The sequence below is a fragment of the Leptinotarsa decemlineata genome, unplaced genomic scaffold, assembly GCF_025532065.1.
Source record: "Leptinotarsa decemlineata unplaced genomic scaffold, Ldec_3_MD MMD2_P_RNA_scaffold_14, whole genome shotgun sequence".
NCBI lineage: Eukaryota > Metazoa > Arthropoda > Insecta > Coleoptera > Chrysomelidae > Leptinotarsa > Leptinotarsa decemlineata.
The window spans coordinates 9,817,048-9,837,802 of NW_027412528.1; the positions used below are offsets into that span (position 1 = coordinate 9,817,048).

General features: G+C 32.1%; 2 protein-coding genes across 2 annotated transcripts in view; both read left to right on the top strand.

Annotated features, from left to right (window-relative positions):
* The window catches only part of LOC111508882 (uncharacterized), a 108,243-nt gene that overhangs the window by 15,670 nt on the left and 71,818 nt on the right, over positions 1 to 20,755 (top strand). The window lies entirely within an intron of this gene.
* LOC141483735 (uncharacterized) overlaps positions 1 to 20,755 on the top strand; it is a 38,476-nt gene continuing 17,721 nt past the window's right edge. Inside the window, exons 1-3 of the mRNA XM_074178536.1 lie at positions 1 to 1,914; positions 15,405 to 15,643; positions 19,733 to 20,103. Coding sequence (XP_074034637.1) covers positions 1,633 to 1,914; positions 15,405 to 15,643; positions 19,733 to 20,103 — 892 coding nt within the window. The 5' untranslated portion in view covers positions 1 to 1,632. The remainder of the gene's footprint in view (positions 1,915 to 15,404; positions 15,644 to 19,732; positions 20,104 to 20,755) is intronic.

Sequence of the window (20,755 nt, forward strand, 5' to 3'; positions counted from 1 at the left end):
CAAACGCATAATGAATAGTTTGAAAAGGAGGAAGTAGAAAAATATTTTCAATTCACGCAGTTACTTATCACGGTGAACTAAAATGTTCACCTTTTTTACAAATGTATTAAGTTCTCTATTACAATTTTCATGTTTCAGATTATGAAAGGTAAAAATACCCAAAGAAGGTCGATAATGAATTGATAGCATTGTATTGGAGCAGGCAGCAAAAGTTCAGTATCTGGCCAAAAAATCAGTACTTATCATATTAATTAGTCGCTAATTGTTTTCCAAAATTTTCACCAAATCTACAACGCAGTAACGTAGTTCAACATTTCGTTCTGTGTATTGAAGTGAAATTGTTTTATTCTAATAATTCAGTCGTATACTAGTTCCGGTTCTAATGGTGTTTAAGAATAGCATATTTGAATAGTATGTGGTGAAAGATTTCAATTAAAGAAACAATTAATTCATCCTATGTTTGAAGGTGGTTGGCGTTTCGTGGTGAATTTCATTAGTTCGGACCTCCATTGTCTAATATGATATAAATTAATTTGAAATCCCTGAGAAAATTTGTAAAAAATTAAAAATATTAGATGAAAAATAATTATATTAGGTCAAAAAAACTGAAACTACATTGAAATAAAATACAAGCATGAACCGAAAAATTTAAATATTAACACGAATTGAAAATTAAAAATTGAAAAGTTCCAAGGCAAGTTACTTCACGACGTTCCGATTGTTAGCTTCAAGAATCGTCTTCGGGTGATATTTCATTGTAATTTCAGTTTTTTTTGCTTGATATAATTGTTATTTTTCAGCTAATCTTTTCAATTTTTTATAGATTCTTTCAGGGATTTCAAATCAATTTATATCATATTAGTCAATGAAAGTCCGAGCTAATTAAATATCTCATCCTAATTGTTTATATTTTCAAGTTTTTTCATAGCAGTTTAATAATGGTAGTGCTCTTCTTCTTACATTTACATTTTTAAATTGAGTATTCGAAATAAAATAGTGGCTTATAATCTGTTTGCATTAACTTTTCTGAAGCTGCTATTAACATACCTTGCGCCCATATGTCCTACTAGTCGATGAAAAAAAACTCATTTCACAAATTATGAGACTTTTTCAGTCTCATCTTCTATGCCTCAGTATTACATAATTTCATATTTCACATTGAATGAATTTGAATTTTGTGTAGCGCGTCATATTTTTTTGTCGGGAGGTAGATGTTTCTTTTGAAAGATATTTGACTGAATATAGTGGGTATTTTTTGAGACGAAAACAGTATTTTGTCATTCATAAACATATAATTTTTGCAAATAACAGATAATATAGATTTCTCATCATTTCTCTGTGAGTGTAAACGATAAGATATAAAATTTTAAAGATATCAAGTCGAATACGAGTCGGTTCCGCACTAATACTAGTCAATTTTACATGACACGCTGAAACATTGTCTAAATAGAGTGAAGCACATAAGATTTCTCCTTCTCAATACTTCGGAATGTATTTAAGAGGCAGCATCTACTATTCATTTCCAAAGTTATTGCTGGATAAAAGTGATCAGTGTCTTCACCAAATTTGAAAATTTCAAATTCAAAGTTGAAATCAAAGCTAACGACAGTGAAATAGTATTTTGAGGATAAAATGGCAGACGAAAATGAAACGAGGAGTTTTTTCACACTTCTTCGAGAACTGAAAATGAAGCATGATGATACAAGCCTTTTCAAATTATTAACCTCTATTCAAAGCCGAATAATGTGCAACGCATACGAAATTTCGAAGTTTGTAGAGATGGATTACTTGGAATACGTACTGAAGGCATTAGAAACGAATGAGAAGAATATAATCTACGTTTCGTTGAGAATCATAGAAAATTGTGTCATGGATTATGATAATACTCGTAGGCTAAGAAGTACCAGAAGTTCAGTAAGTACCCGTTTTATTTACCTTTTTTTGAACTACGTAACAAATTCCAAGATAAAAATCGGCTGAATCTGCTAACAAATAGATGAAGTGAATAAAAAATATTACATATTTAGGAAACTGTTTCACACATCATCTGTCAAGGGCGGAACTGATTTTAGAATTAAATTTTAGAAAAAGGTGTACTTTATTCAAATTACAGCTAATAAGTGAAAATCTCAGAAATAAACTATCTTCATGAACTTCCATCAAGTATTAGAATTATGGTATAAAATTTCCGAGTTGCTGTAGTTATTTTAGCCGACACAAGTTGAGGTAATAACTAGTTAATTTATTGAATAATTCATCATGCAAGGATAATACTTTCAGATTTGTTCGATTGATGACCTATTCATTTTGTAGCAATTCGGTTACGGTTCTGTAATTTGGAATGGAAAATACCAATCACAATTGAGAACTTAATTTGATATACCCTCCTTAGACTCTAGGCGAAAAATCTTTGCACTAATTTTTATATATAAAATTATCAATAACAATATGAATTCCGCAGAATTATTGTCACTATTACCAATTAATCCAAGTATCCTGAATAATGCCCTATCATAAAAACACATTTCATTCTGGTTTACCCACATAACAATATATATTCCAGGAATATTTCATGAATATACATTTAAGGATATTGTATTATGCTATTAATATGTGGAAGTGCTCCTGGCGAACCTTTGATACATGCTAAGAATATTCCTGGGGAAATATTCTCAGAATATGTAAGGTATATTCTATTGAGAATATTCCAGGATTAGAACTCGAGGAATATTCATACAATATTCGGGATATTCTAAGTTAATTGGAGGATTATAAAAAAAGGTATCACCATAGAATATTCTTCAAATATATTTTATGAATACTGTAGGAATATTTGGTATATTCCAAGAATGTGATGAGTAAATGCTATTAGGCAAATATAAATATATATATATATATATATATATATATATATATATATATATATAAATCGAGAAAGAAAGGTTAATGCAGTCGAACTGCATGAACTCCAATTTTCATGGAATTATTTTCCAGCAGCTTGACTGCATTAACCTTTCTCGATTTCATATCATTTCTAGAAACATGTGGATTCGTTTTCCGATGACATTTCAGGTTAGCTTCCCAAATTTCTGCCACCGCAGTTGTCGGTTGATTGGTCAAACCACCAACACTGACATAATGACTTGGCAAGTTGACTTGGGTGTCACACCAATAGGTGGTTCCACTTATGTTTCGCTTGCGTTTACGCAGCTATTTTTATCAAGTACTTTCTTGGTTTTTCTCATTTTGTCTTCAATCGAGGACAGCCTGCCCAGTACTGACGATGCCCAATAGGGTGAAACAGCTGTATACCGGTGGCTCTTAAATTGAAATCAATATGAAAATGATCAAAAAGTACTAATCTATTTATATATATATATATATATATATATATATATATATATATATATATATATATATATATATATATATATATATATATATATATAGAATAGTTGTTGCAGGGAATTTCGTAAACTACATATAGGTCAAACAAAAAACAATTTGAAAACCCGCATAGCTCTTCATAAAAGTAATTGTAAAAATTTAAAACGAAATTCTTGTGCACTCACACAACATGTTCTAGATAATGATCATTCAGCCAATTATACTAAAACCAAAATTCTCCATTTCGAACCAGATTCAAATAAAAGGCAATTTCTGGAAATGGCTGAGATCAAAATTAAAGAAAACAATATCAACAAAAAGACAGACATCGACAACCTCAGCAAAATTTATTCATTTTTACTAACAAAAAATATAAATCTGAATACATCCTGTAATAGTAACACAGTATAAATCCCCATAATGAACGATAATAAAAATTTGAAAAAGTATTTCACATTATTCAATGTCAAAAAGTTGTCATTTTGATGTTGAAGACTTCTTTCAAAATTGAAATTTTCAAATTGAATATTCTCAAATAGCACAGGTATTCTGTTTTATCCGTTATTATGTTTTATATATATATATATATTTTTCATGTCCTTTTTATATTACAGCCCTCGATAAAGCTAATAAACATTAGCGAAAGCTCGGGCAGCTAAAAAGAGTAAATATTTATTCTAATCAGACCGAATCCCCGAAAAACTACTATTCTATACATACATACGGTCGTTACACTATCAATTATATATATATATATATATATATATATATATTCCTGAATTTTCTCAACACTCTTCACGATAAGATGGAATTCACGGTCCTTGATCTTTTTAATATTTTAGGTGGATGATCCAAAATTAAACTTTAGCTTTACCCTTTTTTGTGTTTTTATTCACCATACTCAAATACATATATATATAACATAACCTTACATACTCTAAATAACAGTTTTTCTTTAACTAGAGAACTTTTAATATAGAACTTAAAACTATGACTGACTTATGTCAAGAGACATTGTGACCAACACAATGTTTGGCTTTAGGGACTTTTGGCGTCACCTTTAACACCCCCCCTCGCTAAAATCCCTAATGCCAATGAGGAACTTAAAATTTTTAAACAAATCATAACTTAAACCTTTTGTTAAAATATCAGCTTGTTGATATTTTGACTCTATATATTTAATGTCTATATAACCCTTATCTAAATTTTCACATACAAAATGATACTTCAATTCTACATGTTTTACTCTCCTATTATTGCCGGGATTGTTCACTATAGATATACACCCTTGGTTGTCTTCATAAAATATTACCTTTCCTGGATCAAAATTAAAATCAAGTAAAAGTTTTCTTAACCATAGGCCTTCACATACTGAGTTACTTAGAGCCACCAACTCAGCTTCTGTGGTAGAAAGTGTGACACAATTTTGCTTTCTAGTTGTCCAGCTTATTGTGTTTGAAAACAATTTAAATAGAAATCCACTAACAGATTTTCTGTCTTGTAAGTTACTACCCCAATCGGCATCAACATAACATATAAAATTCAATGTATCTACTCTTTTATATTCTAAACCTTCATACATAGTGTTTTTTAAATATCTTAACATTCGTTTCAAGTGTTTCCATGATTCATCAGTTGCCTTGTCTTGAAGGCTGCTAAAATAATTTAGTGCGAAACATATGTCTGGACGTGAACCCACCATTAGGTACATTAAACAACCTACTAACTGCCTAAATGGTTTATTTGTTAAATTATTATTTTCAGGACAAATATTTAATTTTAATTTTTTATCTATTGGTGTGTTCACTCCCTTACAATTTACCATATCAAACTTAGCTAAAATTGTTTTTATATATTTTGATTGAGAAATATTTAAAATTCCTTCTTTCCTATCATATTTAATTTCTAGACCAAGGAAATGTTTAAGTTGCCCTTTGTTCTTCATTTCAAAACGATTCATTAACTTAGAAATAATTTCATTTAAAATTATTAAATTAGGCCCTGCCAATATTATGTCGTCTACATAAAGCAAAAGATACATTCTTTCACTGTTTGAATCCTTAAAATATAAACAAAAATCATTTTCAGATCTGATAAAACCTATTTCCAACAAAAAACTATTAATTTCATTATTCCAACACCTGGATGATTCCTTCAGGCCATAAAGGGACTTCTTTAATTTTAATATTTTACCTGCATGTGATGACATACCCTCTGGGTAATGAATATACACTGGAGACTTTAAAATCCCATTTAAAAACGCACATTTTACATCTAATTGCAAAAAATAATAAGCTAATTGATTACCTAAACTTAAAAGTGCCCTTATGGTAGTCATTTTGCCACTGGTGAATAAATATTTCCATAATCTACATTATTTTGAGCAAATCCCCTAACTACTATTCTAGCCTTAAATTTATCATTTTCATTTTTCTCCAATGGTTTTTTAGAAAATACCCACTTTGTATCTAAAATATTACTAATTCCTTTATTTTCAACTATTTCCCACGTTTCATTTTTGTGTATTGCTTCTAACTCTCTATTTACAGCTGATAACCAAGAATATTCATCTTTATGACCTTTTATTTCCTCATAAGTCTTAGGTACGTCTTCTATGTAATTTATGGCATTGAAAGCCATATATAATTCATAATCATTATACCTGTCTGGTAATTTTATCTCTCTTCCCCTCCTATTTATCATTTCAATTTCATTTTGTTCTAAATTTCTGACTTCTGTATTTCTTACTTCCTCTATATCTCTGACTTTCTCTATATCAATGGTATCATTTACTTTAATCTCATTTTCTGTATCTATTTCCTCTGACTTAATTTCTATATGATTTTGTTTAAGGTAACAATGATTCTCGTCAAATTTAACGTCCCGAGCATAAACTATTTTTTCTTTTTTAATATCCCATAACCTATAGCCATTTTCAACATACCCAATCATAATTCCCTTTTCAGTTTTTTCATCAAATTTTCCCCTTTTCTCCTTAGGTATGTGATAATATGCTGTACTACCGAAAACTCTCAAATTACTCACATTTGGCCTTTTATTATACCAAAGTTCAGCAGGTGTGATCTTATTTTCTAAAGCCTGGGTAGGACTTCTATTTATAATATACGTTGCAGTTTGCACTGCTTCCCCCCAAAATTTCTTGGGCAACCCTGAATCGAATATCATTGCGCGGCCCCTTTCTACTAATGACCTATTCATTCTTTCAGCCTTACCATTTTGCTGAGGTGTAAAAGGGATTGTATAATCTACTCTTATACCATTTTCTCTACAGAAAAACTTTAAATCATTAGAAACATACTCGCCCCCATTATCACATCTTAGTTTTGAAATTTGACTGTTAAACATTGATTTTGTCATATTAAAATATTCTTTAAATTTGCCAAAGACTTCCCCTTTATGTTTTATTAAATATACTATTGTAAAATTAGTGAAATCATCAATAAATGTTAAGAAATAATTGTATCCCTCATTTGAAACTGGACTTATTGGTCCACAAACATCTGAATGAACTATTTCCAAGACTCTATTACTTTTACTTCGGGTTCCAAAAGGCAACCTAGACATTTTTCCTGTTATGCAAGGCTCACAAAAATCAACTTTCAATATAGGTATATTTTTATCAACTCCTTCTATTAAATCACCTTTTATTAATTTTTCTAAGCTATTAAAATTTATATGGCCAAAGCGCCTGTGCCATTTCATAAAATCATTATCATTGCTTATTACATTCAAACATTCAGTTTTGTTTACATTAAATTTTATTTCATACAAATTTTCTCTTTTTCCTAAACCTATCAAAATACCATTTTTATCATAAAGTTTTACTTGTCCACTTTCAAAAACAACCTTTATCCCTGCCTGCTCTAACCTTTTTACTGAAAGTAGATTTTTTCTTAAATTAGGTACATAAAATACATTCTTTATTTCACATTCAAAATTTTTTCTGTTTACATTACTAAAACCTACTATATTCCCTACTGCAACTGCAGCTAAATAATTATTTTGTTTTGCAACTGCTATCTGTATAGGGTGATCTAAGGTAACTAATTGAGAAAAAATTGTCTTTTCATTCACTAAGTGATCTGTACATCCAGAATCTATATAAAATGTTATTTCATTTTTACTTAAAACATTTTGCATTGCATTTATTTCATTATTAAAACAAATTCTGGGTTCATTTTTATTTTCAAAATTAGAAGGTTCATCTTGGTTTTGATTATTTTCATTTTGCACATAATTTGTGTTGTGTTGAAAACTCATACCTGTGTTTTGATATCCATTTTGATATCTACCTCTCATCTGGCCTCGAAAATGCCCTCTTCCATAATTTCTTCTATAGTTTGTAGTACCTCTATAACTTGTATTTCCTCCTCTATAGCTTGTATTTCCTCCTCTATAGCTTGTATTTCCTCTGTTTGTAGTTCTTACTCTGCAATCTCGTTTGAAGTGTCCTATTTTACCACATCTAAAACATCCCTCTGTCATAAAAGCTACTTGATCTGTACTTCCACTGTCTTTGTATTTTTCTGTCATCATTTGCCTCTTTTCTGCCTCACCCTTTAGTTTTGCTTTTACTTTATCGTAAGTTAATGTATCAGAATTTTCAATTATTGTCACAACTGTTTCATAGGACTTTGGTAACGCTATTAATAAATTACATATTATGTCTTGTTCTTCTAGTTTTAGCCCACTAGCCTTTATTTTTCTCAGTACCTCTTCGAACTCTGCAAGGAAATTATCTAGAGATTCACCTTCTTTCATTTTCATAGATAGTAATTTCTTTTTCAAAAATAGTTGTCCTTGAATTCCTTTCTTCTCATATATCTCTTCTAATGTTGCCCACATTTTATGTGCTGTATTCTTTTCCCTTAAATTTTCTAGCTGTGAATCATCCACACTCTGTATTATTAGTGACTTTGCTTTTGAATCCTTTTTTAGTAATGCTTCTCTTTCTTGTGCTGTTCCCTCGATAACTATTTCAGCCTGGACCACATCCAATACTCTGTTTTCATCTAGTATTCTTTCTAATCGAAACTTCCAATTATAGTAATTACTTCCATTTAATGGCTCAATTTGGAAACTTCTTACATGTGCCATTTTCACTTACGACTTATTGAACTTTTATTCCCGTTTGCCCAAAACTATTATTTCCTTATTATATCTCCTTTATTTACCAGTATCCTGGGCCCATAACCTTTTAATATTTTAGGTGGATGATCCAAAATTAAACTTTAGCTTTACCCTTTTTTGTGTTTTTATTCACCATACTCAAATACATATATATATAACATAACCTTACATACTCTGAATAACAGTTTTTCTTTAACTAGAGAACTTTTAATATAGAACTTAAAACTATGACTGACTTATGTCAAGAGACATTGTGACCAACACAATGTTTGGCTTTAGGGACTTTTTGGCGTCACCTTTAACAGATCTCACTATCTCAAGAAATAATAATAAATTTCACTTCAACATATTTATATAGAAGAAATTATTGGTATTCAGATCAATTAAACATAGAGCATTTATGATTACGTTATCAGAGACAGCTTTTCAAGAAGAAATGAAGATTACAAAGCAAAAAGCGCTAAATAACCATATTCCAGACTTATTTGAGGATCTGATATCCGATGAAAACAGAAACTGATCAGAAATAAACTATATCGAAGTCATGAATAAGCTGAGAAATATGCTAATATAAGCTAATATATGCTAACATAAAAAACTATTTTTCAAAATTGAACATCGCACACGTCATTCACTAGTTGAAATAATCAAAGGAACATGTTATTCAATGCAAATCCAAAAGGGATGAGTGGACAAATCGGACATAAAGGGAGAAATTTGCACATTTACCTGACTAACAATATGTCGTTGAGAAAGTTCTGAAATTTCGAGTATATCCGGGATTATCCGAAAAAATAAACAGAAATTTCGGAAAGGGGTTTTTATGTTTTCTGACTTTATTTCTCGAAGGATTCGAAAATGAATTGCACTTCCACATTGCCACTTTTTTTCTGCTATATAATGGTGTTTTAATGTATGCTATCTGACGTTTCGTCTTCCGGCCACCATCATCAACTTTATTTTTTCTTATGGGCGCTACATTAAATTCTTTCTGTTTTGAATAGATCCAGATTTATCATTCTTTTCCGAAAAATTGGAGATATTGAAAAAAGTAATTCTTATCATAATAGGCTTTGACTTTGATGTTTCTAAATTTGACTTTCAATTTGTTACACTCAATGGCATTTTGTTATTGTACAAGAATATAAGTCATTAAATTTTTAGCGAAAAATAGCTTTCACGAATGAAGAAAAAAGAGATATAATACATATTTATTACAAATACGATAGAAACAGTATTATGACATCGGAAATGTATTTAAACTTGTATCCTGAAAGACGACAACCACATCGAACTATGTTCAAGTTATTGGATCAAAATCTCACCGAGTTTGGTTCGTTTGAAAAGCCAATGAAAAAATACGGAGACAGAATCAACAATCAAAATTTAATAAATGAGGGGGGTATGAGGTGAATTAGACATTGTGTCCTTTTCAAACAAATAACAATAATTAAATAAAATGTAAAGACAAAAGTAAATCACAGCAAATGCTCCAAATGCTGGCCTTGTCCATGATAAAACAACTGTGCTCTTTTTCGAATATTATTCACTATACGATTGATTTCCCTCCTCCTCAATCTCCCGAACTCCCTAACAATGCTATGTTGAAGGTCCTCAATATTTTGATATTCCCTCTGACCATAAACTCTATTTTTCAGTGTACCCCATAAGAATGTATCCATAACACTAAAGTCTGGAGACCTTGCTGGTCGCCTCACCGGCCCATTATTCCTTATCCATTTATCACCAAACATTTCAGTCAGGTAATTAGATACCCGTCTGGTAGTGTGCGGTTGAGCACCATCATGTTGAAACCAGATGTTGTTAGGTATAGTTAGCCAGAGGAAGATCATCCAAATATTCTTCGAAAATCGACAATAAAAACTGGTGATAGGTTTCTCCTTTCAGAATTCCGTCAAATAAATGAGGACCCAAAATTCTATCTTTGTAAATTCCTGCCCACAAGTTATTACTAAATCTCTCGGAACTGCCTGGGGCTGTTTATGCTCCAAATGTGTTCGTTATTTCAGTTGAATATCCTTCAATTCGTAAAAGTGTTTGAAACATGTGTATTTTGTAACATTTCAAACCGTTTTTTTTTAGATGTCTCCATGCACTTGTATGACAAATATTCATTTCGGAGGAAATTTTACGTGTAGATTTTCCCAGGTTCATGGCTATCTGCGAGTTATTAATTTTTATTGAAAAGAACACAATGTCTAACTTACCTCATACATACCTCATTTATCAAATTTTCTTCAGTTTCCTGGTCCATTCTGTATCCGTATTTTTTCCTTGGCTTTTCAAATGAACCAAACTCGGTGATATTCTGATCCAATAACTTCAACATAGTTCAATGTGGTTGTCGTCTTTCGGGATACAAGTTCAAATACATTTCCAATGTTCTAACACTGTTTCTATCATATTTGTAATGAATTTGTTGCATATTTCTTTTTTCTTTTCTTCATTCGTGAAAGTCATTTTCCGCCAAAAATTCAATGACTTGTACAATAGCAAAATGTTATTGAGTGTAACAAATTGAAAGTCAAATTTAGAAATAGCAAAGTCGAAGCCTATTATGATAAGAATTATTTTTTTCAATATCTTCCATTTTTTTAAAAAAGAATGATAACTTGTGATACATCATTTAAAAAGTAAAATCTGGTTCTATTCAAAACAGAAAGAATCCAATGTAGCGCCCATTAGAAAAAATGAAGTTGATGATGGTGGCCGGAAGACGAAACGTCGGATAGCAAATCTGAAAACATCATTATGTAGCAAGGAAAAAGTGGCAATGTAGAAGGACAATTTATTTTCGAATTGATAGTCAGGTGTTAGTCAGGTGAATGCGCAACTTTGCTCCAATTTAACCGTCTTCGTATCTCTCATAGTTTTTGAGATCCCAATGGTGAGGATCGAATTTGAAACATCCTGTATATAGACTAGAATACGTGCAATAATAGAAGGAAGAAGAATTTATTGAAAACATTGGAAATGAATAAATTGTATAAAAACCCCAATTCCAAAACCCTCATAGACCAGCATCTCTCCCCTTATGAATTTTTGACAATTATAATAATGATTATTATTATAATATTTTATTTTCCAATTCACAATTGAAAATTGTATTGGATTCTTCAATACAAGTTTCTAAAATAAAATGAAGTTGAACACACACATAATATAAAACTAAACAATTACATCAGCAGAACAAAGAAAGGAATGAGCAGATAACATGTTAAGTTTGTAAATATTCCTTTACAGAATTGAAACATTTTGTCACTAGGAAGTCCTTCAATTTATTCTTGAAACAATAGAGTGTTTCACACTTTTTCATTCCGTCGGGTAATGAATTGTAAATCCAGGGAGTCATTGCTCTAGTAGGATTATAATGAATTTTTGTACAACTGAAAGGAATAAAAAAATGGTCTATTGGAGAGTTTTGTTTGCTATATTTTAAACTAAACCGTAACAGATAGGAACACGAATAAATGGAAAAAAAAAGTAACTGTCATCGGGAACAATATAATGGTCGAAGAAAATTTACGGGGACTCTTGCCCTTCTCTAGTTATACGGGAAAACCCAAAAATGCCGTTTTTCGTTATTCTCGAATGGAATTGTTATTTCGGAGAATATGAAAAAATTCGAGGTGTAGTATGACGATGTAATAATAAATATTCAATAAAACGTTTCCTGTCAACATGGTCACCATCAACTTGTTTTTTTAAATACACACCTTTCTTTTTTATTACAGATATTGATAAAGCGATAAATTCACAATCCAAGAGTATATCATATTTGATATTTTCATAGCGTTTCATTTGAAATAACTACAATCATTAGTGACACCAATCAAACAGAATAATAATTTATTTTGTCATGAACTTTTGGGGAAAATGAAACCAATACTGAAAATAAAAGCTATATGGCAATCTACATTGAAACTTTATCCTTCATGTATCCCTAGACAAAAATCTAAAGGAGTAAGATCTGGGGATCGAGCTGGCCAATTGGTCCATTGTTTCCGATCCATCTTCTTGGGAATATTGCATCTAAATGTTCCCTTACTATTGCTGCATTATGGAGGGGAGCGCCGTTCTGGCGGATAATCAGTGGTCATTCATCTAAGTAGCCATCGAATTCATTGAATAGAAAATGAAGATACATTTCACTATTCAAATGAGTATTGTAAAAGAAAGGACCACGGATGTTTGTTTCCACAATTCCTCACACTTTCAGTAACCACACATTTTCTTGTTTTCTCTCTGTCAAATGCACCGTAGTCCCTCAAATTTCTTTCTAATCGTCTGAACATTTGGATGTTCAGAATAAGACGATTCGGGTATAGCTCAACATACATATTCCTTGCCAAAAGAGAATTTCGATTTGATTTTGCATAACTAAATAGCATATCAGTTCTTTTATCATTTGAATAAATCTTTGATATGTTCATAAACGTGTGACAATTCTCAACAGATGTCAACAACTTCTGCCATAGAAACCAAGCAAAGCATTCCCGTTTGAGTTGGTGAATGAATTGAGATGCTATTTGATCATACCAAATTGTACAACAATCGAATTTTGAACAATAACTGATATTTTCGTTACTTCCAGAATTGAGAATTATAAAAATTTTACGAATTATAATGGATTGGAAAAAAAATAAGCCTTGAAAGAAGGATTACGGTAATACAAAAATTTCTAAAACGAAAAAGAACAAATTTCATTGTGTTAGGGTACCTACCTGTCGAATTTATTGGGTTGTCTGAATTATGTTTCGAAGAAATCGATACAATTTACAAAAGAAGTAACGACAGGACCGTAATTTAAAATTGTTGGTGATGATGATGGTAGTTATTTCAAATGAAACGCTATGAAAATATCGAATGTGATATACCCTTGGATTGTAAATGTATTGCTTTATCAATGGATGTAATAAAAAAAGTCCGTATTTAAAATGAAGTCGACGGTGGCCATGTTGACACGAAACGTTTTATCGAGCATTTATTATTACATCATCATAGTACACTTTGAATACAATAACATTTTCTCTTTCCATTTTTTGATATTCTCCGAAATAACAATTCCATTCGAAAAAAAAACAAAAACAGCATTTTTGTTTTTTCCCGTATAACTAGGAAAGGGAGGGAGTCCCCGTAAATTTTCTTCAACCATTGTATTGTTCCCAATGACAGTTACCTTTTTTCCCATTCAACCGTCTTCGTATCTGTTACTGTTTAGAATACAGCAAAGTTACCACATGATAAAATTCAAAAATTAACAGTGATGGATTTTTAGGTTCTTGAAGTGATCTTTACAGGATGAAAGTTTTGAAACTCCAACTAAAGTACCAATAATGCGCTTCTGTGCAATAAAAACATCTGATGATGAGGTGGATTGGCCCCAGAAGCGCACCCCGTATCTTAGTCTGGAATCAATTTGAGCATAATATAATTTCAGGAGTTGTTCTTCGTTAAGGACGGGTTTAAGTTTTCTGAATTGATATCTGTAGGAGTTTAATTTAGATTGTAGGTTAGGATCCATTGGTACTAGTACTAATCCACAAGTATAATCTTCTAAATAATTTTATTGTTTTGGGATTATCGATAATTCAGGTACCATTTTGTTATTTCAGGTACCAAAAGCACGTATAACTACTATTTCATTGTATATTCAAGAAGGTGTTTGTGAAAAATAATTGAGTTACTTGAAAATGATTCAATAAACTAACACCGGTCGTAACAAATAAAAAATCATTGTAGAAATCAGACAAAAGCTATTTTTTCATCCTTCATTCAATACTTTTAGAGGCACAGTTTTTTGGAACGAAATCTGATATGATACCTTATTGCAGACATTTATAGGACATTAAAGTTACTAGTTATGATAATGATAGGCATGTATTGGGAGAAATGGAACAGGAACAGGAAAAACACTAAAATGGAAGAATGAAATTCTGTTGGTCACTTATAATCTTGTTGTCAGAAAATAACAAGCGAGACTGTCTATAGAAGAAGAAGCTGCTGTCTGCAGACTTTTAAGAATTAGTGAAATTCCAAGATTTGGTAGCGTGGTATATATAAGTCGTAAAATTTCTAGAAAAAATATGTTGCTTTATTTCCATACGATGATTGCTGTAGGTTTTGTTTGTATATCATTTTATTTGAGTATGGTGTTTCATAGAGAAAAAAAAATGATTATCATTCTTAGACACAATCAAATATATTCACGAATCACTTAAGGATGATAAGTCAATATGCTACTTTTGATGTTTTGATAATTACTGTGAAGAAGTCGACTTTGAACCTCATGTCCCTATCAAATTTTGCTTCATAAATATAATAGTGTTTTCCTGTATTGATATTGTGTTTCATGGATGAATGATTTGAGAAGAGAGATACATTTAACTTATATTTCCAACGGTTTCTTTTGTAGCAATGCTTTCATTTGTCACACATTTTTCCAAATTTTTTTTATTATTCCCTTCACCTCTTCAATATTTCTGAAGGAAATAACTCGTATTGAAGAGCCGTTTTATGTTTCAAACAAAACAAATAATTTTTCAGTCCTGCTTGACAAAACAGTGAAACATGTTTCGAGAAGGTTTGGAAATTGTTATATTAGAAAATTTTTATAGTAATATTCATCAAGTATCTGCCATTCCATTATGATGGAATGTTATTATGATATTAAGTTTTTTCTATACATTACTTAACTCGTGAGCTACTTGAATTCGTTCAGATTTTACTTTATCAAAATATTCGATTGGGTTAATTTCTGGATTATATTTTTGAATGAATTCCATATAATAGTACATGAGTTCATTGATCATACTCAATGGTTCATTTGATTTTTTACGTTTTAGGTGGATTTCAACATTATGATATCATTAAACAGATTGATGAGACAATATCCCGAAGAAACTTCAATCAATGAGAGAATATTCTATATTCTTGGAAATATGTGTAAAAGAAATAGGGAGTATGCTTACATAATCACCACTAGATATCCAGAATTTGTGAAACGGTCTTTAGTGTTTTTGGAAAAGGCTCCAAGTGAAAATTGTTCTGAAACTGCTCCTGACCCGACTTTACTGCTTATTAGGTAAGAAGCAGAGAATGATACTACATTTTGAGCTATGAACTTGATTTTTCATTTCCTTTAGAGAGGCTTTGATTGTTTTGGAAATATATTTTGGAGTTTTCTGACCTGATTGATTCAGAATAATCAAATTCTATCATTTATTGGCAATGCAATTTCCCATTGAGTTGTTCAAACAAAAAATACATGCAGGTGTACCTGTCCAATGAAAAAAATGTTTAGCATTTCAGGCTAACCAGTAGTATCAGAAACTAATGTTATGATCAGGGAATATATCGAAATAAAAAACCGGTTTACGATTGAGATATATTTTTGACTACCCCAAATCAAATAGACGTTCACTGTAACTCAATACATTCGAGTAGAGAGTTAGATTTTCAAAAAACTATTATCAAATGGGAATATAATTCTGTTTTTAGTAACAATTTTATCCTCATCATTTTGTATGACTACCAAAATTCACTGGTTCACACTTATTTGAAATTTGACACAGAGAATGAAATGTAAAATATTATTGTCAGATGAAAACTGATTCAGCAATATCGAGTCAGTTGGTGATTGGTCATAATTGAAATGTATGTCAGCAAATGTATTTTCAGCGACATCGCTCACATGAACTTAGTTTTGGATTTTTCCAGATATTCTCATATATTTACCCATCTTTGATCAATGAAAAATTCATTTCAGAAACTATGAATATAGTGGAGTAGTTTCAGCCAAATCAACTGAACGGTTTTTCTTGATATTCTTTCCAACAAATCAGATACGCTGAAAATTACTTTTTCCAACCGTCAAACTGATGTTTAACGGTCTGGTCTAATGACCAGATTGCTATCATGCCTGAAAATAATCATCAGCTGTTATGATCTCTTGTTAGCGAGCAAACGGTAAATGACATAGTTTCGAAAGGAAGGAATTTCACAATTTTGGAATTGAAAAAATTTGAAACATTAGGAGAGCAGTTCGTCTTGAAATCTCCAATTTATATCATCATCTTACTGTTGATTTGATTCCGTAAATTCATACACTTATATGTTTATATACTTATAAGGGAAACATCGTTTATTCTTTTGGTTTTTTAGATTTGCTGTTAATTTCCCAAAATCTAATTTCTTCTGAGGGGTCCGGTTTTGATTAAGTAGAATACTGTCGTGCTTATCAGTTACTTTTCAATTCGCTCATTTACTTTTCAATTCGCTCATTTGCAGTGGAATTTGATTTTGAAAAAAAAATTATTCTCGTAACTTCTTAGTGTTTACATCAGTCACCTTACTAAAACCTGCAAGTCAATTCATTTTACCATAAATTGTCCTGTTGGGGCAATCTGGTTTAGCTATCAAGGACAAATATCAGCCCTTCTCAGAGTGTCCCAACTCACATGGTCAGGGCCGTAATACAGCACCAATGAAATTAATTTCTTTACTATGAATGAAACATTGAATCTGAGTACTTCTGACCCAAAACACACCAAAACTGTTCTCTTCTGTACTGAACCAACCTAACTCATCGATATTCTCCACAAAAAAACAAGATATTTTTTCAATGCACTCGATAATATCAAACTTAAAGACTATCTAGAAGCGCTAGGAACACAAGTCGACCCTAAAAATATTTTATTCTCATCAAGGATTTCAAACAATAGAATATGCATTTACTTAGCAAGCGAATAAATAGTCGATGACTTTTTCCATGAGGCAGAAGAAAAAATTATAGTAAACCAGGAAATTCTATTGGCAAGAATACTCATAATTCCCAATGAAAAATTAATCATTCCGAATATATCTCCTACGATTCCCCACGAGAAGTTAAAAACGGAGCTGCGCAACCTGGGCTTACACTTGGTCTCTCCATTATCTTTCCTAAGAATTGGATTCTCCAATCCTAATTTAAAACATATCCTTAGTTTTCACACCCAATCACACTATTATAATTATTCCACTAGTAATGCAGATAAACTGAGACAACCGCTGAATAAACTAGAAATGTCTACACGAAATTCACTGAACCTCAAGTTGTACAACCATTGTACAACCATTTACCAGTTGACCTCACTCAGCTCACTACTCCATCATTCAAGATCCATTATCTACTGATTTAGAAGCTGTGACAATCACAATTCTGGGACCGCAAAAATTGCACGTCTGCAATGTATACATTCCCCAAATCAGAATCCAAGTATAGTAGAACTGTCCAACCTCTCCAACCAACTACCTACTCTACATATAATATTAAGAGATTTCAACTCACACAACCACATATGGAGGTCGACGAAAACAACACAAAATAAGCAAAACAGTAGAAACCGTCATCTGTTTAAAAAATCTGTTTTTCCGTTAACCAGCTGTCGCACCCCTACGAACGACAACCCTCAGAAGTCGAAACTTGTGCGAGCTAAGGATTAACGAGGTCTTACCTTTTAACGTGTAATTCCTAACACGGGTTGGACGGTAGCAAGTGAAGATCGATCGTTCATACTAGGGCTTGAACCACCGACCAACACGGCAGTCAATTCGAGTGAGAGAACAAAGCACCCACGCCGAACCGCTTGGCTACCGACTGACCTAAATCTTAATCGACTAACCTAAATCTTAATCTTCTCAATAACGAAGGAATACTAGGTTCAATACCACAAATAGTGTATTTTCAGCAATCGACCTTTCTCTTTGCGAATTGCCCTTGGGGCATTCTGCACAAGTCCACCCGAAAACTTACAATGTGAATCAGGCGAACCATCTTCAGCAACCCGAAGGCAGTTTTTAACCCTCATCAATGCTGCTTCCATAACAGCGAACCCTGAAAACCCAGCATACCATAATGTGATTGCCCATAGATTTTCGTCAACATATGCTAAGAAAAAAAGAGCTGACCTCCTTTTTTGCGAAAGACAAAAATCAGTATTTGCATAATTTGAACCACCATCAACCAAAAACCTTTTCCGACCCGAATATCCCTAACCCCACTTCATGGAATACCCCAAAAATTCTCATTGATACAAACCTTAACTAGTTCAATAAGAGAGATATCAAGTACGAAGTCATCAAATGTAATTTGTATGAGATGATTCATTCGAAATGCCAGTAGTATGACACAATTTACATGGACGCATCCAAATCTGAAGACGGTGTAGGATCCGCTTTTACCAGTCTTCAATCTAGTTCATTATTCAGATTCCCCCTAGAAAGCTCAGTGTTCACTGGGGAACCTTACGCCATATGGAAAGCACTGCAGTACAGAGAGAAGAACAATTCAGATTCTTTAAGTGCCCTGGAAGCAATCAACTCATTATACTCCAACCATCCCATCAATCGTCATATGAAAGAACTGATCAATATTTTCTATAAAAAAGGGGTAGTCATGAAATTTATATGGGTTCCTTTTCACAAAAAGGCTGAGAGATTAGCTGAAGAAGCCACTATCAGGTTTCATAGTTTTCTGTACTATCAGTACAGAAAACTATGTTGTCTATTCAGATATGAAACCGCACTATAAGAAAATCCTCACTAAATTATGGCAAGTTTAATGGAATGAGTCTTGCAGTAAACTTTCCAAAGTAAAAACAAGTGGATACATCTTCCGACAAGTAGGAAAACCCGATCATAATATCCCGCCTGCGAATAGGCCACACTCGCCTCACCCATGGATACTTCATTGCCGGCGACACCTGCCATATGTGCGAAGTGTGCGACTCTCCCGTAAATTTAGACCATACCTTAACAAAGTGTGTGCTATATTCCAACGAAACACTAACTCAGGGCATCCCGCCTTCAATTAACAACGCATTAGGACCTAAGTGTAATATTGAAAATACTCTAAAGTATTTAGAAAATGTCCACTCGTTCAACTTTATATAATACCACTGCAACTGACGCATTGTTCAGTCGCTAATAACCCTGGAGGTTGATGCGACTTTTACTAAAGTAAATAAAAAAAAAAATTTCTCCGGAGAAAATATACTCCTCCCTCTTGTGTTTGATTTTTCTAGGTGAGTTAAGATGATAAACTGTATCTTTTTATTCTACTTATGTTCACTATGAATTTTGTTATTGAATGCTTTCATTTCTACATTTTGAAGGGTGATTTTATTAATTTCAGAAATCTTTTGGACTGCCATACGTTTTCGGAGCTCTTCGGACCCTTCAAGGCGATGCATGTTCTGTGCTCCGTGTTTATGAAGATCACCGCGGAATGGGAAAAGACCGGCGCCAAGGAGAATTTTTTGAAGGAAATCATCGAAGCGTTGCAATACTTTTCATGCTTCCACATCAGTTACGACATTTTTTTCAATATGAAAAATATCGAAGGAGAAAACTGCTCAACGTTTCTAATAAAAGTTCTGCTCCTGTCGCCAAAACATACAGTGAACATCGTTCAACACTTTTATCGCTCTACAAATGAGCGTGAACTGCCGATTCGGGAGATATTGGATATTTTCAACAATAAATTGTTGAAATCAGACTTGAGAGGTAAATGAATGAAGGTTTTTCTCTATAAAATCTCAAATCGCTGCTGAATCCAATTTAGTTTTGAGTAATGAATTGAAAATATCACTACTATACATTTTTTTCAATTATTGTACATTTTTATAGGAATTCGTGAAACAAGATTTATATCATTTGTTTCTCTTTCAAAATAATACATGCGCCATGGCTCCTGAAATGATACAATGAATAAAGTAGGCCTGAAAATTATATATTGCTGCATCGGAGTCTCACTACAAATCAACAAGGTGAATATCCCTATAAAATATATCAGTATAACAGCAATCATGACAATATAAATAATTATATCAGAAACTATACCTATGTTGAAAAATTTAATCAATATATTACACTGATTTTACTCTCCAAAATATATTTTTCAAGCTTTATTAATAATTTCTCAGAGATCACCTTTTTGAATGGAGTCACTTCAGTTCTGAGGGTGCGACAAGTAGCTATGAAAAAAAAATTCAAATGAAGTTACTACTCCTCTGTCCATGGGTCTATAGCCATTCAGATTCTTTCATTACTGGTATCCGGAGAGCAGACGGAGAGGGAATTATCAAACCACTAGCGTCAACTTTGTCTTCGTGGATTCAATCTTCAGACAATGTTTCACAAAGCTCATTCGCTGTTG